Consider the following 27,135-nt stretch of genomic DNA (forward strand, 5'->3'; position numbering starts at 1 on the left):
TCAAAGGAAAAGTGGAGATTGTACAGTAGCAGTTGGCTTCTTGCTTTACTTCTTTTTACCCAAAGGAACTGTTTATTTGTTCATTTACTCAGTAGCATGTATTTACTGAGATCTACTATGTGCCAGACACCAAGGACACAGCTGTGATCAATATGACAAAAGTCCATTATCCCTGGGCGGGGTTCACAGACCTGAGTAGAGCTGCTGGGTGGATAGGTGTGTGCCCATCAGACTCTCATCAAGGATCCTAAGGCACAGAGGGATTGCTTCCACTCACTTGGGCAAAAAAGCTTTCATTAGAACCCATGCCATGGCCAAGTGCAAACCATGGACCATGCATAATGGGACTAGGGAAGAGTTCAAGCACAGGCAAAACTGTGAACAATAAATCACAAATGGCTGAGGAGCACCAGGCTCCTGCTGCTGAGACAACGGGACCGCAGGCTCCTCTGTGGGTGGCATGGAAGGTTGTGAGGATCATTAACATCAGAGGTGGTGGAGCAGCCGGCTCAGCTCTACCAGTCCACTTCCCTGGACTTACGATCATTCATCTGTATGATGAAGATACAAATCCTTTCCCATATGTGTCGTACACAAGTGTGTGTGTGTGTGTGTGGGTGTACGTGTACCCACAAAAGCACCAAAGAATGTGGACTCACTTTGAACCACTCAACGTGCTATATGAATGTGGGGATCTACTCTTTCTCAGAAATGCACCCATGAGACGATGTTGACCTTTGTCAAGTGTGAAGTCACATGGCTCCAAGTCAGGTTTATCCTCTTTCTTTATAAATACAGCCCCTTTAGGGAGTTAGAAGGGAAAGAAAGAGAGTCCTCAGGAGTTGTGTTTCTTTGTGTGACTTTAATGCCAACTTGAAACCAATGCTTCTTTCGTACAATTATCAACGGCTGCATTTCAGTGTGTGTCCATTCAATTGCACTTTTATTCTTCCTAGAGTCCCTTGCTGTTGAAGAAACGCTTTCTCAGCTGTGCTCGGAGCTACAGGTAATTAGAGAACCGACTCCTCGGGTCTGAATGGCGGTGGTTACACAGGACAAACGTAATTGCTTTCTTGCTATAGAAATCAGACACAAAAGATAGGACTTGTAATTTCACTTTAGATCTTGAACTGAAGAAATAATCTTATATCCCACTACCCTAAATCACTAAGCATCTTTTAGACTTCTACTGTGTGTCTAGTTCTGTGCTAGATATTTTGGAAAAACTAAGCAGGTTAAAAGGTTTCTGTGTCCCTGAGCTCATACCGCATTTATTCATTTGTCCATTTCCCACCCATTTAACAAACATTTACTGAAAGCCCACTATGTGCTTCTCATGGAGGGTGATAGAAACCTAGCTCCCGTGCTCAGATGGCCTCAGACATGGCAGGGGGCTAGCTTCAACAATGACAATGATGATGATGATGGCATCTGCCAAAAATCCATCAAGTGTGTATTAAGACTATGTGCTTAATGAATACATGGCAAATGCACGTTAGTGTTAGTGTTATTTACAGTCTCTGAAACACTCTTGCACCCCATTGCCTTGGATGGCCTGGGTGGGTACTACTATTCTTCTATAACAAGAGGCAGATTGAGGAGGAAGGGAGCATGGTAGCTCAGGTGGGTGACACAGCTAATCAATGGCAGAAGCAGGACTCAAGAGGCTGTCTTATTGCAAACTGACATCTCCATCTTTTCAACTAGTGTTTCTCAACCCTGGCTGTGCAGTAGAAACACATTTGGAACTTTAAAAATACACCTTTGCCTAGGTCCCATTGAAGTTGATTGAGACGGAATATCTGGGAGTGGAGCTCAAATATGTGTATTTTCATTAAAAACTCCCCAGATAAATCAAAACCACAGTAAGATATCACCTCAGACCTGTTGGAGAATGGTGATCATCAAAAAGACAAGAGATAACAAGTGCTGGTGAGGATGGAGAAAAGAGAACCCTTGTGCACTGTAGGTAGGAATGTAAATTGGTGCAGCCACTATGGTAGTACAGCCACAGTATGGAGGTTCCACAAAAAAATTAAAAATAGAACTGCCATAAGATCCAGCAATTCCATTTCTGAATAGGTATCTGAAGGAAACGAAATCACTATCTCGAAAAGATATCTGCACTCCATGTGCATTGAAGCGTTGTTAAAATAGCTAAGATATGGGAACAACCTGAGTGTCCATTGATGGATGAATGGATAAAGAAATTGTGGTACATATACACGGATACACACACACACAATGGAATATTATCCAGCCATAAAAAAGAAGGAAATTCTGCCATTTGCAACAACACAGATGGACCTTGAGGGCGTTATGCTAAGTGAGATACATCAGACAGAGAAAGACAAATATTGTATGATCTCACTTATATGTGGAATCAAATAAAACCCAAATTCATAGATACAGAGATCAGATTGGTGTTTACAAGAGATGGGAGGTGGGGGTGGGGGAAATGGGTGAAGGTAGTCAAAGGTACAGCCTTCCAGTTCTCAGATGAGTAAGTTCTGGGGATCTAACGTACAGCACGGTTGACTATAGTGAACAGCACTGTATTGCATGTTTGAAAGTTACTGAGAGAAAATCTCGAAAGTTCCCATCACAAGAAAAATAATTGTAACTATGTGAGGTGATAGCCGTGTTAGCTAATCTTATTCTGGTGATCATTTTGCAATATATACACAAATCAAATCGTTATGTTGTATACCTTAAATGTATACAATATTGTATGTTGATTATATCTTAATAAAACTGGTAGAAAATAATAAGAAAAAAAAGCTCCCCAGATGAATATAATATGCAGCCAGGGTTGCAACTCCCAGCCTTAGACTGCGTTATGAAGTTAACAAAACTCAGTGTTATAGTGGACGGACAAGAGACGCCTGTGAGAGGGCGGAATGCAGAGACAGGCACTGGGTACTGAAGGAAGGGGTTAGGGAAGGGTCTGTGGTGGAGGAGCCATTTGACATGAGCCTCAAGGAAGAGGGGGATAATTCAGGCAGTGCCCGTCATAAAATGGGGGTAGCCGGCTACACGTGAGTAACACAGGAGTCCATTTCTAGAATGTGTAAGGGAAAAGTGAGGCTGGCAAAGGACCTGGATGCCAACACCTGAGAGTGGACACTCCCTAGGCCTGGATGCAGTAAAGGCATCGCCCAATGGATGGCTAAGCAGACCACAGGCCATAAGGATCCACATGGGGCAGCTCTCCACTCTTCCCCTGAGTGCACCCGAGGCAGCACTGCTTTCTAAAGGGCCCACAGGCTTCAGAGCCACACTGGTCTGGGCTCAGATCCACTCTCCAGCCCTTCCACACATCAACTGCATGGTCCTGGATGTTGACTCAGCTTGTAGGGCCTTGGATTCCTCATCTGCATGTCAGGATGGTTGGAGGAACTATGAGGGCCCATGAAAGGACCCTGCTGAGTGCCAGGCTCACAGGGCCTGCTCTGCAGAGCTGGCCTCTCCTTCCTGGCCTGGCAGGGCCCCAGCTCTAGGCCAGAGGAAAGGGCCAGCTGGAGGTACAGCTCAGCATCCCTAGGAGAAACTGCTTTAATTTTTAAGTTATCAAATATTTAGTTTTAGCAAAAAAAAAAAAAAAAAAGAAAGAAAAACGTACACAGTCAGCTTTCCACTTCACAATTCACAAGGTTGGGCTGAAAAGCAGGTTGGCGTCTATTCATCACCACCTTTACTGTCTTTCCTACATAGTGGTTAGAGTCAACTTCTGCTGGACTGTGGGCGACAGTTCTGAATGCACCCGGCTGGCTCTCTTGTTTGGGCAGGCCGTCTCCCCTCTCAGGCGTTGGTTTTCCACGTGTAAAGGGGCTGTTATGTGGTGAAATGAGCTCGTATGTGCACACAGTTCCACCACCTCCCCTGATGGACCTCACAGGCTGTGGGGGTTGCAGATGTGGACACAGATACGTGCGTAGTTGTGGGACCCCAGGAGGACGAGTTGCTAATGCTAATTCTGTCTGTGAGGAGGCAGATGCTAATGGACCCCAGAGAGGAGGCTGTGTTGTAGGCAAGCCATGAGGGAATGATGGATCCTGACCTTTTGTGCAAGGGCAGTCCAGTCAATGGAGGCTGGAGGCAGAGGGTGCAAGGCTGTGCTTGTGGATCAGTGAGCAGGGCTCCCAAAAGGGGGCACAGTGGGGTGACTGAGGCTCTGAGTGGAGCCTGGGCTAACAACAAAGGGGCCTGCTTGCCCCACATGACATAGAACTTGGACTAACCTCCCAGGTCAGTGAGAGCCATGAAGAAGGAGGGTGACAAGCTCATTGGAGGCTGTGTGGAAAAAAGAGGGAAAGAGAGTACATTTCAAGGCAAGAAACAGTGGTTAATGGCATTTAGAGCAAAAACAATGACAATGCCATCTTCCATGTACTGGATGCTGGCTCCCTACCTGTGATGCATGGGACACTGCCCTCACAGCAGCCCTGCGAGTGCAAGGGGATGCACAGATATATCCCCTATTCATTTTACCATAAGTGGACACAGAGGAATGTGGCTTCTGTATAGTCCCTGGACCACTAAAGTTTGGACAGGGGATCTGAACCCAAGGCTGTCTGCGAGCCACTGCCATATTGACACATCTGGACCCTGAAGTGGTCCAGGTGAGAATTCAGGCTGCCAATGAATCTATCAGATATATCTCATGTGAAGGGCCAATGGGTTGTCTTCCTCCTTTGGTGCAGGGCCCCTACCTGCAGGGATGCTGCGCCTGACTTTGGGCGATAGTGTCGCCCCAGGTTTTATTTGGTGCAAAGCAATCAAATTAGTTGCCTGCTGCAGGGATGCTGCTGGGTGACAGGGAGGGAAAGGGGGCCCGGGGGTGGGCGTCAGCCTGCTCCACGGTTTGCTGAAGGGCAGCCCGGTGCTTGAAGTGGAAGAAACAGCTCCCTCCACAACACCTGGAGAGGCGCGCTCACAGCTTGCAGAGCATTTAGAGGCAGGACATCGCCACCTAGTGGCCAATCACAAAGGGTCGGGAATGTACCCATCTCAGGGATGGGTGGGGTGGTGGAGGTCGGGTGGAAACTGTTTCAAGTGATTTCAGACAATTTGTAAACATAAAAGATCTACGTGCTGGAGCAGTGCATATGCATCTTTACCACCACGTGAATCATACAAACATTTATTAAGCACCTACTCTTGGTGCCAGCCACCCTGCTATTTCTTGGGAATACACAGATGGCGGAGACCTTCCCAGGACTAGCAGCCTAGTGCCAAACAGATTTGTTCACGCTTGGGGCAGAAGTTGCCAGTAGGATCAGTGCTAGACCAGGGAGAGGAAGCGAGGGGGCTGTGGGAGCACGGGGGCGGGTGTGGCAGGCTTTGTGTGAGGTTACCACGAAGAGGGGAGAGCAGAGAGGGAAGAGCCCTGGGCAGCCCAGGGTGAGAAGGGACCTGAGGAAGCACCAGGGGTGCTCAGAGCCCTCGATGGCTGCAGCAGGGAGCGGATGAAGTCAGTTGTGGGGGGCTCAGCTGGAAAGGTGAGTCAGAGCAGAAGATGAGGGTCCCTGCTGTGCAGCCTGATTAGGAGAGGGATGGGGTGGGCTCTCCACAGGAGAAGGAAAGGCTCTCATGAAACTCAGCCGCATGCTTTGCAATAGCAACCTGGTCCAACACATGCTGGATATCTACCTGAAAGCAATTGCCAATTTCCTTTAAAAATACAGCAAGATAGAGTTTCTTATCATAAGAAAAATTCTTCCCTAGTTGCCCCCATAAACTTCCGGGAGATCCCAATTGTCCTATAGTCTTTCCTTGAGCTGTGCTCTCCCACAGGAAATACTGAAAATAAGTTACCAGGCATGAATGAACGGCTACGCCTTGGAGGCAGCCCACGTTTTGCTTGTTTTGTTTACTTAATTGTTTTTTCCAATCCCCTTGCCAGAGAGTTTTTAAATTATTTCATTTAAGCCTGAAAACATCTTTTTGAGGTGGTTCAAGAGGACATTACAGGCCTTCTCACTGAATCCTTGCTTTGATCTGAGGATGTAGGTTTTATTAACCCTGTTTCCTAGCAGAAGGAACTAAATCTTTAGAGTGACTGTCCCCTGTGATCACTGAGGTCTCTTCCTCCCCGGCCAGCCACAGTCCCTGGCTCTATTACTTTTCAGCACAAACTCTAGAGGGAGACTCAGAGCTCTGATTATTTAGAGCCTTCCCAGGATAGCTAGGGAGCCACAAAGCTCAGCCAGAGACAACTCATTTAAGTACCATCCATTTCTCTCTCTAATTTTAGAATTTCTCAAACTTTAATGTGCATGTGAATTGCCTTGGGATCTTGTTAAAATGCAGGCTCTGATTTGATCCGTGGTGGGCAGAAGATTCTGCATTTCTGACACGTCTCCAAGAGATGACAGCACAGTTGGTACTCCTGGACCACCTTTGGAATAGTGTCCAAACTTGGAAACTCCACTAGGGAACACTGTTCCTGTTGACATCCACTAGGCACCTCGCTGCTTCCTTCGCCCCCTCCACCATGCTGTGAGGCTGGCACAGAACCTGATTCTCCTCAGCTGGGACTTCCCTTCCCCAGTGTGACCCTCCCCAGCTGCAAGGCCCCCGGGCTGCATTCCAGAGCATGCCTACTGAGGATCGGGACCTTGGCAGCCATGCCTGCTTGCTTTCAAGAGCCTGTCTCCTTGAATGTGGAGGCCCACGGGTCCAGAGGGACCTGGCCACATCTAGGGTTGCTTCACTTACAGGGACTTCTGTGACTGCAAGCTCCTAGGTGGCAGGGGCCTTGGCTGATTCATCTTTTGTTTTGCATGATGTCCCACACAGAGCAGGCTGCACTGAGCATGGAAACCAAACACATGACAACTCTCACTGTCCTGTGTAAAAGCTCCGAGCAGATCCCATTCGCCTGCAACATGAGGGCCTGATGCTAGGGATGCCTGTCAATCAACAGCGTGCAATGCTCCCCTCGCCTGCCCCAGCCCTCCTCAACACACGGTATTTCAGCCGTTTCAGGGGCAAATCAGTGTTCTCACCCGGTGCCCTTCTCTGGACTATTGCCTCTGCCTGCCTCTCCCGTCTCACCTGGTTTTCATTCTTCACATAATCCCACTCATCCTGTGAGGCTCAAGCCAAATGCTTGCTTTTCAGGGAACCAGGTGACTTCCTGGGACCTGACAGCTCCCAGGGTGACCTCTTCTGTTCGATGGGGCAGCATCTAATCCAGCCACTGCTCAGTGACAAAAAACAATTTGTGGCGTTTTCTCCCCTATCCGATAAGCCATGAGCTCCTGCGTGGAATGGATTGAATTCTATTGATATTTGTATCCTGCTGCCAAAACTGACTTGGTGTTCGATAAATATTTGCTGAAGCAAACATGCAAAATGTCTCCAAATAGCATCAAGTAGAGAACAGTTACCCAAAGTAATTGTCAAACCCAAGCCGAGGCCTCAAGTTTCATTGAATGGGTAAAGGTCTCTTGGAAAGACTGGAAGTTTCTTCCATCCATGTCACTCTTGGTCCCGAGTCATGTGAATAGATGAGCTTGGATAACTGTTGCTGAACGTTGCTATGAAAAAAGCCTGTGAGCATCTGAAGGGAAAAATGGCCCATGGAGGGGGTATTAGGTGAGTTCTAAGCCAGGGTCTCCAGGCATATCCTGTGAGTTTGCAGTTTTCAGGGGATATCACCTGTCTTTTGCATTGGTAGGTGGGTTGAGCAGACATAAAGCACTCTTTTGTGGGATAGGAGCCACCAAGCAGATCTACACATGGTGTAGTGGGATTAATGGGATACAGCATAGCATGGTGGGCTCTGGAGCCTGACTTTCTGGGTCGAGTCAGCTCGCATGTGATTATCATCTAGGTCATCTTGGGCTTACTTATTTAGCCTCCTGGAGCCTTGGTTACCCCATCCATCAAAAAGGGGTAATAATAATAGCACCTACGTGATAGGATTGGTATGAGGATTAAGCAAATTAATTTCTATAAAGCACTTAGCCCAAAGTGCCTCGTAATTATCAGTTGTCATTTTGTCATTGTTATTATCAAACACCCTCTCATATATTCCGGAAAGTCCACCTAGATGAGTGGCATTGAGCTGAGATCTGAAACACAAGCAGACATTGCAGAGTGTGTGTGTGTGTGTGTGTGTGTGTGTGTATGTGTGTGATTCCAGACAAAGACGATGACGTGTGCCGCAGAAGGAGTTGTGATCCAGAAGGGATTTGCAACCCTGGCTGCACATTAAGATCACCCGGGAAATATTTTAAAAATTCTAGTGTCTGGGCTATCCCCTCAGAGATTCTGAGATGGACGCAAACATCTGTAGTTTTATGGTCTCTCAGTGATTCTAATGTGCAGCCAGGATTGAGGACCATTGTGAAAGAACACAGCTAGTTCAGGAAATGTAAAGCAGACTTTCTTGATCTGATGCCTGTTTATCTTGAAGGCACAATGTAGGCATCACCTCCTCCAGGAAGCTTTCCATGACCCTTCTACAGAATTCAGTATATATCTCTGTCACAGTACTTTATAGGTATATTATAATTATCTAAGTAAATAGCTATAACTGGATCATATGCTTCTTCTGGGGCTGGATGTATTTATCTTTGGCTCCCCAGAGCTCAGCACACCCCTAGCACATAACAGATACTCAATAAACAGAGCAAGGGGATGAAGGGTGAGAGAAGGAGTGAAAGAACAAAGGAGCATGGTTAGAGCCCAGCCACAAAGTGTGGGAGGATTGGCAAGTGTGAGTGGCTGTGTGAGCTTTCTGGCAGCTCCACCTGAAATGGCATTGGGTCCAAACTGCCTTCTTGTTAGCATGAGGGGTCTCTCCTTGGTCTTGTTGGAGAAACCCCTCCATTCCCATCATCTGTAATTGCACAGGCTCAGGCATCTGTGAGAGTAGGAAAGTCCTCTTGTGGCTTAATTAGAAGCTTCCATAACTTTATCTGGAGCCATTTCTGTAATCAACTAGGGGAAAAAATAATTCTGCCAAAGACACATTTAATGAATAGTTTTTCTCTTTCTACTTTTCACTCTAGTGGCTGAGCTCAGAATTCATGCTGTGTTTGCCAATACTGCTATAGTGGAAGGAAGAGAGCTATGGGTGATAGAATGAGAAACCCAGTAAGGGAAGCCCAGTTATTGAGGAATGGGGTGATTCCTTTGATTGATGCAAAGTCACTGATTTATTCAATAAAGTGTTACTGAATTCCCACTATCCATCAGCCACTGTGTAGGTACTGGGAATACCGAGAAGGGTAAAGCTCAAAATGCAACCAGGAGGGATATAGGAAGTCGAACAAGCAATGTATGGTTAGTGGTGCCACGAGAGTGGTCTGTGCAAGGTCAAGTAGGCTTCTAGGAGCAAGAGGTTAGTCTTACATGTGCATAAACACATCGAGGGAGCACAGGAGAAGTTTCAAAAGAATCATCAGAAGCAAGGGGGACTCCACTGACTCCTGAAACAGTTACCCAGTGGAGACCAGACAAGGCTGAAGTGGTGAAGAGGAGAAAGGAAATTGGAAGATGAGAGGAGAAGGCAGTCCAAGGAGAACTGATCAAGGGCCTGGTGTTTGGAAATAGGTGAGTGTGTTTAGGCCACTGTGAGCAGGTCAGTGTGGCTGGGGCAATAGGTGTGCCCTGGGCGAGAAGGGAAGGTAGCCAGAGGTAAGGCAGAGAACATTGTCAGTGCAAAATGGCGCCAGATGCTGATGCAGGAACTTGGCGCTCATTATTGAGGGTAACTGGTTGGAGAATCTAAAAATGAACCACCACTAGTCCATTTGAAAGCTTCTCTCCAGCTTGGAGGCTTTCCAGTGGCTGACCGTGTCCCCCACCCTCCCCAAACCAATCCTGACTTTTTTGCCTCTTAACACTTCTGGACATGGATTATGGCACTGAACCAAGAGTGGACATTCCCGGTTGGATGCCTGCCTCCCTATAGAGCCAGTGCTGGAAATAATGCTTCCCTTAGAAGAAAGTAAGGGTCATTCTCTCATCTTGGACTTTTGTAGCTTGTGTAGTCATCAAAGACTGATCTTTCTTCTTGGAAGAAGCAGCTTGTAGATGCTACAGTTGAATGATGCCCTGTATCTGGAAGCTAGTCATTAATTATAAAGTAACAATATCCAACATTAAAGAGCCTTACCAGGTTCCGAGTTCCTCTTCTCCTCTTTTTCTTACTCTTAGATGGCGCACTCCACTGAGCAGGCATTCATCTAGCGTCAGCCTTTAGTCCAAGAATAGCAAAAGCAACTTCCAGCGTTTCAAGCTAGGCTTTGAACTTAGTCTGCCTATATGTTATTACATCCAATAAATGGTTATTTGCTTGGCATACTCATTTTAGAGATGAAGAAACTAAGGCACAGGACAAAGAAGTGGGGGGGAGTTGGGTTTGAAACGGCTATGGTTATGTATCCCTGCTGCATCTTCCCTGAGTGAGAGATCCCCACCACTCTTAATTGTTAATCCACTTTCCTATATCCTCCACTGAATCAGGATCCCTGAAGGCAGAGACCCTTTCTTATTCATCTTTGTGTCCCAATCTATTCTAAGCACATGCTTGGTGCATGGAAGATGCTCATAGCATGCTTGTTGAATGAATCATGAAGCCTAGAACTAGAATGTGAGGCCTAGAAAACTGGCTGGCTGCCTCTCAGAGACTTGATCTCTGTTCTCACCTCTCCAGATTTCAAGTTACCCCCAGAGCTGATGGCTTTCCTACTTCTAAACTGCAGCTATCCAAAGATTCCCCCACAGGCTCAGGCCCTCTCTAGAGTGACTCCTTCAAGTTTTAGTTAAGGCAAATTTGTATCCTCCTTAAGAAGTTTGGAGTGATGGGGGGAAGATGGTGGTGGGGCTACTGAGCACCCGCCGTGTAGAAATCACCCAGCTAGTTAGGTGCTCTGAGGTTATAAAGGCTTTATTGTTTCTTGGAAGATGTTTTCACAACACCCACGATGTAAAGGCAGCATGGTGCTGTGGCTTTGTGGTTTGACAGCTCTGCAGTGAAATTCAGCTCTATGTGACCTTGGGCATGCTATTTAATCCCTCTGACCCTCATTTTATTTTTCTTTAAAATAATGGTTACAGTAACTCTACCAAAGCGTAACTGCAGAAATTAAGTAGGAAGCATGTATAAAACACCTAGTGTTCAACCTGCCGACTAGTAGATGTTAATAAGTGGGAGCTAGAATGATTGCAGACCACTGAGTTCAGGATGTAATGGGATAGAAGGTAGAGAGTAGAGTCCAGAGAAAGGAGAGAGATTCACTGAAAGCAGAGGTGTCAATAAAGATGTCAGGGAGAAGGCTGCAGTAGCTTCATGGAGCAGAGGTCCTTCACTACCACCTTTTTGCCTCTCCAGATGTTGAACAATCCAGAGAAGATAGCTGAACAGATAAGTAAGGATCTCGCCTGGCTCGCCTCCCACCTGATGGCTCTGTGGACCCAATTCCTGGATACGGTGACGCTACACTCCCAAGTGACCACTTACCTCACCCAGGAACATCACACCTTGAGGGTAGGCTGTCAAACGGTATAAATTCTCCAATCACATGCCAGTGAGCTCTCGAGAAAGCTTCACAACAGTCAGTTCATTGGGCAGAATAAGAATTGGTATTGACTTCTGTAGACCTGAGTGCTAGTCCTGGTTCCGCTATGAACGTGCAGTGGGACTGCATGAACTCAGCCTCTCAAACCTTTGTCCTGTCATTCATAAACTACCTGCCTTGGCTACCCGGTGATACCAGAGCCTATCCCAACAGATATTACAGTGTTTTGAAAAAATGTTTTCAAATGTAAGACATTGTTCTTGGTGTATTTCTTTACCACCAGCTTGGATGTATATGGGCAGGTAGTAACACATAAGAAGAGATGTTGTTGGTCTTCTCATTTCCAGCAAGAGGACCAAATATCTGAGTCTACAAAGTACTTAGGGGACACACTTACATGACTGGCTTTGCAAACTCTGTTTCACCTGCATTTATTTATGGTCTATGTTTTTGAGTGTCTTATATTCTAGTAGAAAGAACAAGACCTAAATATAAAAATGACAGAAAGCAATGCAAGAACGGATTCATAAAGATGCATTAAACTGTGTTCATAAACCAGATTTGGGCTGAGAGATACGAATGAGGGAGGGAAGCGTGGCAAGGTGGAGAGACTGCTGTTTCAGAACCTCTGGGTGGTGGGCTTAGCCCTCCTCCTATCAGCACGTTCCACTTACCATCTTGAGTCTCAAAAAATAGAGGTAGTACTCACCGATGAGTTAAATTGTTTACATTCTTTTACTCCTCAGGTCCGAAGGTTTTCTGAGGCCTTCTTTTATATGGAGCACCAAAAACTCTCAGTCCTGACCTTTCAGGAAAATCTGTAAGTAACCAAGTGCATGCAGACGTCACAGCCTAAAAGTAGCCACCCAAGGCATTCTTGTTCAAAGTTACTTCTTCCCTTCATCTCTGACTGTGAAGGAGGGAAGTTTACCCACCTCTGCACATTCAGGCTGCATTTTCTCTGCAGGAGAGAATCAGGCAAACTGCAGAGGCGGGAGCTGGCAGGTGGCGGAGAAGGTCAACAGCCAAAGTTTTCTTTTGTTGAGTGTCATTATGGTTCTATAGACAGAATCAAGACTTCCTAGGTCCCTGAAGACATCTGTGCTGAGTCCTCTTTGCAAAATGAATTAGAAGCAGGTGGTGTGACCACAAGTTCTGTCCCCAAAAAAACCAGAATTTGCCTGAGACTTTGCAGTAGCTAGAAAATGCTTTCAGCATAAGAATTAAGACTGAACTACCTAATTAGGAGCTCTAATGAATTTCTAAGCTTGCCTTCTTCTAGAAAAAATGAAAAGATACTCAAAAAAGTCAGAGAGTTGGCAAAAGATGGGGTCATCCTCTCTCTTAGATGTCCCTAGTGAGCAGGAAAGGGGCTTCCTCTGAGATGTTTTGGCTGTTGCTAAAAACTGAGCGCTTCTTTTTGTTTCTGAATGATGTGCTCATCTCAGAAAATCAATGTGGATGGAATAATGTTTGAGATGCCACCGCAAACCTGGCAAGAGGAACCCTTGAGATTCACCCATCACTCAAGACAGACCTGAAGATCCCTTCCCCCTCATCTTGTAACTTTATTTTCTCCCCACTCTTCATTCTGTTTGGAAAGTACAATGATATTTAAAGTTTGCCTCATGGATTCTGAAAGCGAGCGGGGCACCAAGGAAAACACGTCTGCGTGTTAAAATAGCTTGTCTAGAAATATCTAGAGTCTTTCACTCATTCATTCATTCAGTCCAGCCCCCAGCTAGAACTGGCTGAATATATTTTCTAAAGCTAAAATTGGAAGAGTTAGTCTGACAAATATAAACATAACTTTGAGGGCCACTGAGCGAAATAGAGCAAATCAGGACTACTGCAGGAAACCTCTTCCTGAGTCACCACCACAATAGATAAACCTTAGATCACCAGGCCCTGGTTGTGTTCCAAGGGGCTTGAGGACAGATGGAGGTGATAGACAAGAGGTAACTACCCTCCCGGGAAAGCTTTATTGGAATGCCAACCACTTGACAAAGTACAGACAATAGAGCATTTGGCCCACCTGGGTTCAAAATCCCCTTCCTCCATTTACTTGCAGGGGGTCCTTGAGAAAGTTCTGTTGCTGTTGCTGTTTTCTTTCTTTTTCTTAAACTCACATAGTCTTAGTATCCTTAAAATGGGCAGGATAATAGTTGTAAGGACCAAATGAGAACATTCATGTGTATGGAACACACCGTGCAAGCCACAGACTCTGCTCAGAAAATGTCAGGTGATGACTGATGAGTTATAGAAATGTTAAGTGTACACATATGCACTGGGGATGCGGCAGAGAACAAAGTCAAGATGCTGTCCTCATGGGTCACTTATTTTAGTGGAGAAAAGGGCAAGACATGAATGATATTTCAGGTAGTGACAAGTAAAGAAAAACAAATCAAGGTAAGGATACAGAAAATGATAAGAAGGGATTCAGCCAGTGTCCTCATAAATATTTAACATCTAGCTCTCAGATGAGCAAAAATAGACAAACAGTAAACTCTGGTCTGTAGTGTTTGCTGATCAATGTGTTACCACTGAACATGGAATTGGGAAGAGATGTGTACAATTGGCTCTTGTGAACCAGTATGAACTGGTTCCAACACAACACTGATGTGGGATAAGGACTGTTTTAGCCAAAGTGATAAAAGAAAGTCTTTCTGAGGATGTGACATTTGAATAGAGACGGGGTTATAGCAAACCATACCTTGATATGGGAGAAGACTTTAGTCAGAGGGCATAGTTGGTGTAAATGTTCTTATATGGGAACGAAAGTTCTTGAAGAGCAGCAAGAAGCAAGTATAGGCAGAATGGAGCCAGCAAGAAGGAGAAGGTGAGGGAGGGAGGACCAGTGAGGTAGGTAGGGACCAGCCCGTGTGGGGCCTCATGGACCAGGATAAGGAATTTGAACTTTGTACCATGACAATTATGATTAATACCTTTTTTCTTTTTAACTGGCAAATGAGTGTGATGGAAAGAACTTGGATTTCAAATCTCATACATATGGTTTGAAATCTTGATTCTGTAATTATAATACTTGTGACATCAAACCAGTTACTGAAATTCTTGTCACTTTGATGTAAAAGGGAGTTTCCTTCATTCGACAAATACCTATCTAGTGTTGACTATGTGCCAGACACTATTTTGGGTGATGGATATTCAGCAGTGAACAAAACAGACAAATTCCCTATCTCACAAGGCTTATATTTTAGTAAAGAAAGACATATAAATAAATAAATATGACACGCCAAATGTGCTAAGTGCTACAGAGAAATATCTATCAGTGTGAGAGGAGCAGAGGCTTCTATTTCATAGTGTTGCCAGGGAAAGGCTCCCTGGCAAGATGACATTTGAGCAGAGATAGGAAGCGGGTAAGAGATGAGACCTGCAGATACCTAGGAGATTATAATATTTGTCTCATTGTATAACTTTAGAGATTAGAGAAATTTGTAATCGTTTAATTAATAGTAGATATTAACCTATATAATAGAGCATAAACTAAGGTAGAATGGTATTATTCAGGAGGAAGTAAACTTTTTATTAAGTCGTTGAGAATAATAACTATTGAACAGAGAGGGAAATTTTATTTCAGACTGAGAAAATTACTAGATGAAAGGTACAAAGTGCCATGAACAGAAGTGAAACTCAGATTGAGCTGGTAAACAGGTTCTATGCAACGCTGGCAACTGTGCATGAACAGGACTATGCTCACCTGGAGATCAGAGCCGGGAGGTCATCCTGTTTACCTATGAGACAGATCCACCCTCCAAAATCAGGATGGACACATGGAAGGACCAAGCGACCCAGATGAAACTCACCTGTCAAGACCCATCTTGTCCAAGCTCAAACTGGATTGTGTTTCTCAAACCATAGGTCACAATCATTTAGTGGACTATGAAATCAACTTAGTGGATTTGAAACAGTACTTTTTAAATGAAATAGGATAGGACAAGATAGGATAGACAGTGAGAGTAAGAAGTGTTTCTGAAACTCTGTTTCAGTGTGTGTGATGGTACTGCGTTGCCATGTAAAATGAAGACTACTTTTGCTATAGGTGCAATATTTTAAAAGTAGTTAAAAATGATTCATATGGCTAGTAGCAAGGATGTGTTTTATTGTCCTGCTTTTCTGTTTTACCAATGTCTAGCCCGTGCTTTTCACACAGTAAAGAGGTTTTCAATGAAAGTTTGTTGAATGAATAAATGTGAGAATGTTGATGTGTATGGAGACCTATACTGATGATTTAATTTCTGTAACAATGATAATTGAGATATCACTCTTTAATGTTTTCTGTAGTGATAATTATAACACTATCTAACTTTAAAAAAAATCATTGCTTCTACGAGATGCTGTGAATATAGGGCTGAGCACAGGAGACGCTTGCCCTCCCTTCTGGGAGCTTAGTCTATTGAGATGGCTATGCTAAGAAGCTGTGCTAAGGGCTTCAGGTGCATTGGCTCGTTGAATGCTCACATTAACCCTGTGAGCTAGGAGCTGTTGATATCCCCACTTTACAGAAGAAGAACCAGGGGAAACAGGGGCTCAGAGAGATTAAGTAACTTATCTTATACCACATGGCTGCAAGTCATACAAACATGGATCTGTTGGAGTCCAGATCCCACACTCCCAGCCTCCTTGTTGTGGCTCCTCTGCATCGTGTTGAATCATTATCCTAAAGAATACACCAGAAAAAATAAAATGTGGATTATTCAGCCTCTAAAATAACAGTATCTGTATGCAATTGGACTGTTCTCCTGGAGTCAGAGTAAACCCGACGTTGAAATAAACAGGTAATGAACCAGGCCCTATATGTTCCATGCAGCAAATTTCTGGAACTTCCTGATCTTACTTCATTGAAACTTTGTGCCCCTTGATTAGCAACTTTCCATTTCTTACTCCCCCCAGGCCTAGGCAACCAATGTGCTCCTCTTTTATTCTATGAACTTGACTATTTTAGATGCTTCATTTGAGTGGACTCATGCAGTATTTGTCTTTTTGTGACGGGCTTATTTCATTTAGCATACTGTCCCCACAGTTCATCCATGTTGTCACATATTGCAGAATTTCCTTTTTTTTTTCTTTTTAAGGCTGAATAATAATCCATTGTGTCACATTTCCTTTATCCTCTCATCTGTCCATGCATGTTCGCCTTGTTTCCTTATCTTGGCTATTGTGAATTAGTGCTGCTATGCACGTGGGAGTGCTGATATCTCTTGAAGATCCTGATTTCCATTCTTTTGGATAGATACGCAGAAACGGGATTGCTCGATCATATGGCATTTCTATTTGTAATTTTTTGAGGAAGTTTTATACTGTTTTCCACAGAGGTTGCACCATTTTGCATTCCCACCAACAGTGTACAAGAGCTCCAGCTTCTCCGTATCTCGCCAACACTTGGTTTTTTTGTTTGTTGTAATAATAGCCATCCTAACAGGTGTGAGGTCACATCTCATTGTATATGTGTCCTAGAATTTTTAGTCGTTTTTTAACACATGCTAACCACTGTTTTAGGTACTTAGTCGCATTCATAAAGTCCTTATGCACAAGAAGCTGCTTCTCAGTAGGAGATGACTCCCTGCATGAAGTAACTTAGACCTGACTCTCCAATGCCCGGCCTGCCGTATTGTAATGACTTGACTAAGAACCCGATTTATTCGTGATTCTGTTGGCTCTTTAGGTCCAGAATTGTTTCAGTCCTCTAGATATATGCTCTAGCCTTTCTACACGGTCCCATGCACATTTGTGTTCAATTAATAAAGTTTTTTAATAAACGAAAAACTGGGCTAAAAGTTCCAGGTTCAGATGATGGCTAAGAAGTACAGAATTGATTGCAGCAAAATCCCATTTAAATATTCAGAAACAGGGCCAGCCCGATGGCGTAGTGATTAAGTTCATGTGCTCTGCCTCAGCAGCCCGGGGTCTGAGGGTTTGGATCTCGGGTGTGGACCTATGCACCACTCATCAAGCCATGCTGTGGAAGCATCCCACATACAAAATAGAGGGAGACTGGCACAGCTGTTAGTTCAGAGACAATCTTACTCAAGCAAAAAGAGGAAGATTGGCAACAGATGTTAACTCAGGGCCAATCTTCCTCACCAAAAGGTAATAATAAATAAATAAATAAATGCATACATACATATTCAGAGAAAGATTAAAAAAATTGTGAAGTTGCGGCCACCTTCAGGGCTTTGAGGAAGAGAATAATTTGTTTATCCTTTTCTTTCATAGGTTAAAATCCAATTGAGAAATAAGAAATAAAATATACTTATTATACATATATTAAATATACGTATATAAATTAACATATGTGCATATGTTTTCATGTTCATTATGTTTGGTACTGAGAATGCTGCCCTGGGAAGGTTGCTCTGGACTTGTGTGGAGTTCCACAGCTACAAAGCAGTTCTAAGCGGGGCAGATGACCTACACAGCTGGGAAGTGAGGGAGGGGGTGCCCAGAAAGAGCAACAATCAGACAGATAGACAGACACTAGCTACACATGCTCAGTCGGCATGGAGAAAAATGATGGAATGTTAATATTTTCCCTTCATAGGGGTAAATAAACTCCCTCCCTTTTGCAGGGAGTTGAGGAGAAGGAAATTAAATGTTTTTTTAATCATCCCGGCCTTTGCATTATGAATACTGATTATTTCAAACTCTGGAATCGAATTCCTACTGGTGGAAGGATGTCTGGGTCATGGAGGAAGAATACGGGGCATTTGTGTATCCTACACAGAGTAATCAAAACCCATGGTTTCTGAACTAGAAGAAGTTAGACCCTAATCAAGGATGCCAATGTCCACACAGTAACCTACTCTGAAGCAGTAAATTAGTTGGTTGTTAATCGAAATGCCACAAAATACGATTCGGACGCTTAAGTGCTATAGGAGGCTAAAGAGCAAGAGTAAAGGATATGTAAATTTAAGTTTTTCCTCCAAAGTGCTAATTTAAGATTCCTCAGTACTTAGAAACTCAGCTCCTGATCCACTGGAATGGTGTTTATTGCATTCCACTACAATGGCGTGTGATAAATGCCCCTAGTCATACAATCCGTGACCTCTAAACTCAGTTCCCAGACCAGTTCCAATTCAAAGCAGACTGTGGCTTTGAGGGCAGCGGAGGTGCTGGGAAGAAAGGACGGGTGGACGGACAGACAGGTGGTCTATTGTCAGAGTCTGGTGAACATTTTCTAAATGTTTTCTTGGAATTAGGGGGATGGGGCAACAATTTTAAAACATGTAAATCTTCCTTGCATGCTCACCGGGCGGGATGTTCCCCAGGACGCAGACCCACAGCCAGCTGTCTCTGGATGTCCGGAATTCAGAGTACCTCACCACGATGCCCCCGCTGCCTGCTGAGTGCCTGGACATCGACGGCGACTGGAACACCCTGCCAGTTATCTTTGAGGACAGATATGTGGACTGCCCTGTGACAGGTTTGTCTGCTTTGTTTTGGAAAGACTCAAGAATAAGCCTCTCCAGTGGGTTCCACTCAGGTGTCTGGTTTGTGTCCCCAAAAGCAATGGGACCAAATTAATGAAGTAATTTCTCAGTTGATAGAGGAGAAGCAAAAACTAAGGTTAAACTAGTTATTTGAAATGACTTTAGTGCAGTGAAATTGACCAATCAGTGTAACAAAATGGCAATTCTAGTAAAGACTCCCTTCCTGACCCCTCTAGGGCAGAATTGTACCTGATGCCCCAGTGTTTCCACCTACAAACTGGGAACGAAATTCTCCCCCTCCACAGAGTTCTGTAAGCGTCGGATGGAGATCCTTTCTTATCTGAAATGTGCAATTCAAATATAAAGTCGCTTCTGGCTGAACTTTAATGCATTCAGTTCAGATTCCTATGGAGTGCTTACTTTATGCCACGAGCCAGGCCCAGTATTTGAGAAGGTGGACTACATCAATGCATGGATTAGTGGATGAACGACTCAATTCAGCGAGAAAAGATAACATGTTTGTGTGTATCTGTGTGTGTGTATCCCGATTTCAGTCTGTTTTGCTGGTGTTGCACAGTCTGTAAATGAACCGATAGGTCAATGAGAGGGAGCCTGGTGCAAACAGGGCATTCAGTGTATGTTAGTTCTCTGTCCCCTCCCACAGTCCTGCTCACGGAAACCCAACAAGCTATGATAGATGACGGAGCTGAAATAGCCCATGATCCCTTAAGGCACCAGAAAATGCCAGACCCTATGCTAGAGGTTTTCTGTGTTTTATCTTTTTAATCGTATAAAGGAACCTCACAAGCCCTATTTCACAGAGACAAACTGAGGTACAAGGAGTTCTTGTATGAAAGATCATGCAGCTTATAAAAGTCAGCATTCAAAGCAATTCCCTCCAACTCCAAAGCCTGTGGTTGGCCTTACCATCTCTTTGTGAGGTGTTCAAAGTCATGATGCTTGGGTGCCCATCGTTTAAATGATGGGCCTTTTAAATTTCAGAGTTTCTGCAATCTGAGATTTGTAGGGCGTTTCGAAAGTCTTGGTGACTTCCTAGGACAGTGCAACCTTGCAAACCAAGGATATTTGGTTCTCAGTATTACCCTGACATCTAGTGTCAACACTGTGCATAACGCCTAAAATGTATACTAGCTCTAGAGATGGCAGCCGATCCAGCTGCTCAAAAAAAGCTTACAGCTTTGCATGGAGACTTTGTGTGTGTGTGTGCGTACATATGTATATATTTTCATGTTCCTTATAGTTATGTAATTTAGCTGCAGAAAATTTGAAGTTAGAGAAGAAACTCACAATAAGTACCCACCATCAGACTCCCCAATATTATCATTATTAGCCTTTGTTACAGATTGCCTTCCAGTCTTTTTTCCTATACATATTAATAGATATCCTAGTGCATATAAATCTCAGTCCCTCAACTCATGTGGGCAATTATATTGCATATCTTTATTTTTTATAAATCAACTTCACATCAGCTGAGCCCCATCCGTCCTGCTGTGTGGGCTGGAAAGTCAATCTCGTTCTTTTTAGGGCTTCTCTGCCAACCCTTCTTCACCACCCACCGTATCAGTGCCCTAGAGTCTTAAAAAGAAGCAAACTATGATTGGGGGAGGTCTTTCTAGGGCCATCTGCCCGTGCAAGTTCCTCTAAGCCATGATTGTCCATATCTACGTAGTCTTTTAGGAGCAGCATCTCTTTGCAGCTTCTGTAATTTGCTTGGGACATGAGACTCAGCTGAGTCTGTCACCCAAGCACTAATAATCCCCCTTTCCTAGAAGACCCCAAGGAAGTTGCTCTCAGAGGCCTGTCTATCTTCCCAAGACTTCTGTCCGCAGATCTCTCACCTGATCCATCCCTGTCCCCATGAGTACTTCTACAGAGTTATCTATGTCCCCACTCAAAACCCAAAGCTTTCCTTGACCTTCCTGTTCTTTCACAATGTACTTTTCGGTGACTCTTTAATCCCAGAGCAAAAGCATTAGCAAACAACAAGCTATTTCCTTTTTCCTCAAGGGCTTGGTGGCCTTAATATTTATAACTTGCAAAAGAGGTTATCAGATTTGCATTCCGTTGTTTTAGTGTAGTGAAAAAAAGAAATAAAAGTTTTTCATTTCCATATTAAAATAATACCATTTGTTCATGGTTCACTACTGTCCCATGGCTAGAATACCTACTGTGTCCTCCTGAAGTCTGTCTATGTTATCTACAATCCCTTCTCCCGCCCACTCCTCATTCCCCTGTCCCAAAGCAATTGAGCAGTTTGCCCAAGACCTTAACAGTTGGCTAGACTGCATGCATTTGAATCTCTTTTTCCAATAATTAGTAACTGTGTGAAACTGGGCAAAGGGGTTGTAATTTTTCTATTCCATAGGGCTACTGTGAGTGTGGATAAATCTACCCATAGAACACTTAAGAGTGTCTGGTGCAAAGGAATGCATGTCAAGTAATGCTATTAGTTAATATCTGACTCTAAATCCATTCTCTTTGAATTAGACCCTTTGCTACCCTCATTTTCCCGTAGTCATAGTAGTGAAACCAAAATCTTGCATCCTGTCTTAACTGTCTATGATAAATCTGATAAAGCTTTCATTTTTGTGTCAAGAATCCACCAATCCACCTGTTACCTGTGATATAAAGCCCAGACTCCTCATTCATACAGGGCATTCAAGTTCATCCATATTGTGGTTCTCTCTACCTGTCTAACCTCATGCCTTCCCCACTTTCTCCGTTCACTCTTTGCTCCATCCACATGAGATCCAACTGATGCCTGACCATGCACCTCAGATTTCTGGGCTTTTGCCCATACTATTTCCTGACTAGTGTGACTCGTATCTCCGTGTCTGAAGAAGATCAGTTCATATTCTCCAGGATACAGCCCACATTCTTTTGGTAGAAAAGTGAACTGTGTTGTATCTGCATGTTTCACTATATTTTGAAAATCCCTTAAAGGCAGAGACTGTTTCACTTTTCTAACTGATCCCCACTTCCCTTCTCCCTAACCTATAGCCTAGTGCAGGGCTTTGCACATAGAGTTTGTCAACATGCTATCTATGGGACTAAATGACATTGAAGTGGTGGTTTTTTCAAACTAATACAGTTAGTGAGAATAATAGTCTTTGTTCTGTGGCATTTCTATTCTATTCTCAATGCATTTTATGAAGACAATTCATTGACTCTGTGCCAGTCATGATGTTTGCTTTGGGGATATGGATAATCCTAAAACACAAACTCTTCTCCCCAGTGGGAACAAGAAATGCACAAATGGATCATGACATGGTGGTAGGTGTTACACTATGTGTGGGTAGAGTGGCCCTGGGAATTTGCAACGGAGAACCTCTGACATGCTGTAGGGTGTGGGAAAGTTCCCCTGGAAGAAGGGAAATTTGTTCAGTCTCTCAAGATGCAAAAATGTGTCCAGGTAAGGAAGAGATACATTCTTTCTCAATGTTTGTTCTAATTCTTGACACAATCATAAATTTCACTCAACGCTATGAGCTGATGGTGTCTGAAAGCCCCACGCAGTTTTTAAGTAAGTGTTTCCACAGTTTACTGCACAATAGCATACAATAGTGATAATATTCATTTAACTTCCATTAAAACCATACGGAGGATTCAAACTTTTTAAAGAAAATAGAAGCCCCGTCCCTTTTTGCATATGGTGTATATGGAAATTAAACAGTATATCAGATGGCTTTCTCAAGAGACCTGTGGTACAAGCAGACATGGGAGGCACTTATTTTATCCCAATTATGCATTATTAGAAAGGAGAGAAAGAGAGAAAGAAGAAGAGGAAGAGGAGGAGAGGAGGAGGAAGGGGAGGAGAATGGAAGAGAAGCGAAAAGGGAAGCGAGGGGTGACTTAGAGAGTGAATGAGAGAGATAGTAGTTTCTCCTGAAGAAAAAGAAGAAAAAGAAGATCATACTTTGGCTCCCGTCATTCCTACTGTAAAGACCAAAGTGATCCGGGAGCCTCTTGTGGTCTGAATGCCTCATAGGATAATTGCCTCGGTTGCAGAGCTCAAGCTTGGCCATGCTTCTCTGCAGAAAGCAGAAATATGCCTTCCCCACATGTAACATTTCATGTCGTAACTCTATTATGAGCTATGGCTGTGAGGCCTGCTGGTTACTATGAATCTGCCCATCCTGGAGTTGAGGAAAGTGAATTTAACTAGGAAAAAACGTATTTAAGTTTTGTAATTGCCCAAAATCTCACAGCTGGTCAGTGTCAGGACTGGAAACCAGGCCTTCCTGGCTTCAAAGCTATCTTTCTACTCTATAAATACAGTACATAAGATGGAGAAATGTTTTAATATTTAAAAGTGGTAATTATTAAAAATGTTTTCGTAAGGAAAAAGAGAATCAAGAATTTTAATATTTGACAGCTGCATTAGCACAATGCAATTCTGACACTAATTACCTGGTGTTAGGTCAAACCTCAGGTTAAAGGCACGGTCTCTGATAAGACTACCCTCACTTCACATACCAGCCACGAGCTTGGGGGTACCCAGGCCTTCCACTCTTATGACCAACTGACTACCAATTCGGGGATTCCCACAACTCCCTCAGGTTTGATAATTTGCTAGAACAATTCACAGAACTCAGGAAAGTGCTATACTTATGATTACAGTTTTGTAATAAAGGATACAAATAAAGACCAGCCAAAAGAAAAGAGCCACAGGGCAAGGTCTGGAAGGGTCCCAAACATGAGGATTCCACGTCCCCAGGACTGGTCGTTCAATGTGTATTGCCCACCAAGGAAGCTTACTCAATCCTCTCAGTGTCAGGAGTTTTTGTTCAGTTTCATTATGTAGGCATGGTTGATTGAATCATTGGTCGCATGATTGAACTCAATCCCTAGCCCACCACCCCTCTCCAGAGGTTGTACTGTTATCACCTGGCTCAAAGCCCCAACCCACTAATCACATGGTTGGTCTTTCTGGCATGGCCAGCCCCCCATCCTCAGTCATCTCCTTTGCATAAACTATCACAGGGCTCACCATGAGTCATGTAGTTAGTATATAAGCTATCAGGGCCCACCATGACTAACAAAGACCTTCCTATCACTTGCGAAATTACAAGAATTTAGAAATTATCTCCCAGGAACCAGGAACAAAGTCCAGCCAAATTCTTTATTTTGCAGTCAGGCATTTGGATAATTTGTGAACATAGATTCTTAAATTATAATATACTATTTTTTCTTTTTTTCTTCTTGTAGGGCATAATTTGAGTGTTTACCCTAATTTTGATGTTCCAGTGACAAGTCCTGCAATAATGAATTTAAAAGACAGAGAAGAGAACCATCTTGTCAATAGAAAATCATCTTTTAGGGAAGACCTTGTCTTGCCCACCATGAAACCACCCCCAATGGACTCTGATGAAGAGGTCATCAGGTGTCCAGAGCCAGATGAGAATGTAACCACCCCTAATCATGTGGACGTGTGCTCTGAATCTCAGGTGTATCTGACAATTGGTGAATTCCAGAACAAAGCAGGCTTACCTGAAGACGAATGTTGGACTGGCCAAAAGTCTGATGTTGGACTGCTTCCATTGGCAGATGAGGACCTTCCTAGGAGTCCGGGCCCAGAGGATGGCCAGGCCCCAGCACTGACCTACATTGATGTGAAATCTAGCAATAAGAACCCCTGCAGAGCTGAACCCACAGTGGCTCGTAGTGCTAAGCATGACAGTGGGCACTCTCAAGATAACCATGAAATAGACAGAGCTGTGCTAAGCAAAGGAGTAGCAGGTGGAAGTCATCAAAATGCCATCTCTTCACAAAAAACAGCACTCCATGAGTTAGGTACTCTAGGAAAGGGAACAGACCAAGAGAGTAAGATGGTGCTGCTAAATCTGAAGCTCATCCCCTCTGAGCCCTGTGACCCACTAAGCTCTACTTTGAGGGATCCCTTGGACATTAGGGCTTCCCCAAAGGACCCTCACACAGAGGAGCAGGACGAAGTATCAGTGCTATCTGGGGTCATTAAGAGATCTTCTTCCATAATCTCTGATTCAGGCATTGAGAGTGAACCAAGCTCTGTTGCCTGGTCTGAAGTCCGAAGCAGAGCCCTGGACTTACCCAGTGACCGGGAAGTCTTGCACCAGCTGGTTCGAAGACATGCCCTGCACAGGAACTCTTTAGAGGGTGGTCACACAGAGAGTAATACGAGTTTGCCAAGTGGGATCCAGGCATCCCTCACCTCCATTAGCTCTTTGCCTTTTGAGGAGGAGGAGCGGGAGTTGGCACTCACCAAATTGACCAAGTCTGTATCTGCACCCCAAATCAGTAGCCCAGAGGAGTCTGCTGAAGATATAGACACTATGCAGCAAGATGGAGGTCTTGCTGAAACTTCAGCTGTGCACATCAAGAGCATAGATCCCCTAGGACACGGCAGTCAACTTAGTGGTGGCTCCAGAATCCAGGACACTGGGGTAAACCATTCCCTTGTGGAGGTGGTTTCAGATGCTAACAATCCGCAGGGCCCTGGATACATAGACATCCCCAAAGGTAAAGAGAGTCAGTTAGATCCTCAAGGACCCTGTTGTCGTGATGGCAGGACTGAGAACCCTCCAGGTGTTGAAACCACAGGTCTTAATTTAAAAATACCACGTGTCATAGCAGTTGAAAACCCTAGGAACAGATCTTTTTCTAGACCACTAATGGAGGCCCCTAAGGGCATGCCTAAAGACTTGAATAAGGGGAAAGGAGCTCTTTCCAACAGCAGCATCTCAGATGTTGAGAGTATCAGTCACCATAAGGTGTCTGAATTGAGCCGTACATCAGATGCTGAGCCCACCAGCCTGGATTCAACAGGTGAGCAAAGCAGCTCACCTTGCATCATTGATGATACAGCATTTAGCAGACGCACCAACTCCTTTCTGGAGGTTGGACATGAAGCAGGCACTGTGTGCTCCACTGTGACTCACTCCATTCCCTCCCAAGTTTTGGGAAACCAGGAGCCACGGGCAGGCACTTCTGTCATGGCATCCCACTTGACCCCCACAGAGACTTTCACTCTGGAGAGCCTGAAAGCTGTGGAGGTTGTCAACTTATCTGTGTCTTGCACTGCCACATGTCTCCCCTTTTCATCTGTGCCAAAGGAGCCCCCTGCCAGGGCTGGATTCTCTTCCAAACAGACCCCATTTCCCATCACTCATCAACCTATGGGTTCTTTTGGAGTCGTTTCTACCCATTCCAGCAAGTTGGAGGAAGAAATCAGTGAAAGGATGTTTAGGTGAGCTTGATAATGACTTACCTATCCTAGCACAGTCATTTAGATTTTTCCACGCTTGTCAATTTCATGCATGCTATTTCAAAGTTGAGATATCAGTTATTTTCTGATTTAAAGTCATATATTTATACCATACAAGTCAGAAATGTAGAATAGTATAAAAAAGTAAAAATTATCAAGCCCATCTCTCAAATAAAGCCACTGTGTAAGTACTTCCACACTTTTTTTCTATGTGCATCCTTATCTATATATTCTTTTTATGCAAAAATGGGATAATTCGGCACAAACTCTAAGTTATTTTCAACTTAATATATTGGAAGCATCTTCTATGTCTATAAATTTATTTTTGCCTTATCATTTTGATGTTTAAACAATATTCCATTGTATAGATGTACCATGGTTTATTAACAAAATCCTTTAGAGATGGACATTTCAGTTTCTTTTCAGTTTTTATTGTGATAAACAACTCTTTTATGAGTGTCACTGTACCTCTATCTTTGCACATTTTGCGAGGTCAGTTCTTTAAGAGCCTTTGGAGGTAGGACTGCTTTGTCAGATTTGCCTCAAGCCCCTTTTGTCTGGTTCTTAAATTTATCATGCCTTTTGCAATGCGAGAATCCATCCCTTTTTCCCTCTGTTGAGTTTGTATTCATATTGTTCCCTCACCTCTATACTGTATATTGATTAAATATATTATAGAATAATTTTATCAAAACATCCCATCCTATTTACTCTTTTACAAAATACTAAAGAGTTACATGTTAAGATATCCACCAAAGAAATTACACAGGCAGGTAAACTTTGGATTCCTTCTTTTATAAAGTCTATTAAAAACCTATTATATGCCACGTGATCAATTTAACAAATAAAGAGCAAGCATGTCCAATGCCTGGCCAGTGTTTTCCTG

At 43.8% G+C, this 27,135-nt stretch overlaps 1 protein-coding gene across 1 annotated transcript in view; it reads left to right on the top strand.

Moving 5' to 3' along the window:
* Positions 1 to 27,135, top strand: part of FAM135B (family with sequence similarity 135 member B) — a 182,265-nt gene that overhangs the window by 140,433 nt on the left and 14,697 nt on the right. The window contains exons 8-12 of the mRNA XM_046642563.1: positions 957 to 1,006; positions 11,351 to 11,506; positions 12,284 to 12,357; positions 18,824 to 18,978; positions 24,215 to 26,231. Coding sequence (XP_046498519.1) covers positions 957 to 1,006; positions 11,351 to 11,506; positions 12,284 to 12,357; positions 18,824 to 18,978; positions 24,215 to 26,231 — 2,452 coding nt within the window. The remainder of the gene's footprint in view (positions 1 to 956; positions 1,007 to 11,350; positions 11,507 to 12,283; positions 12,358 to 18,823; positions 18,979 to 24,214; positions 26,232 to 27,135) is intronic.

The sequence above is a fragment of the Equus quagga genome, chromosome 16, assembly GCF_021613505.1.
Source record: "Equus quagga isolate Etosha38 chromosome 16, UCLA_HA_Equagga_1.0, whole genome shotgun sequence".
NCBI lineage: Eukaryota > Metazoa > Chordata > Mammalia > Perissodactyla > Equidae > Equus > Equus quagga.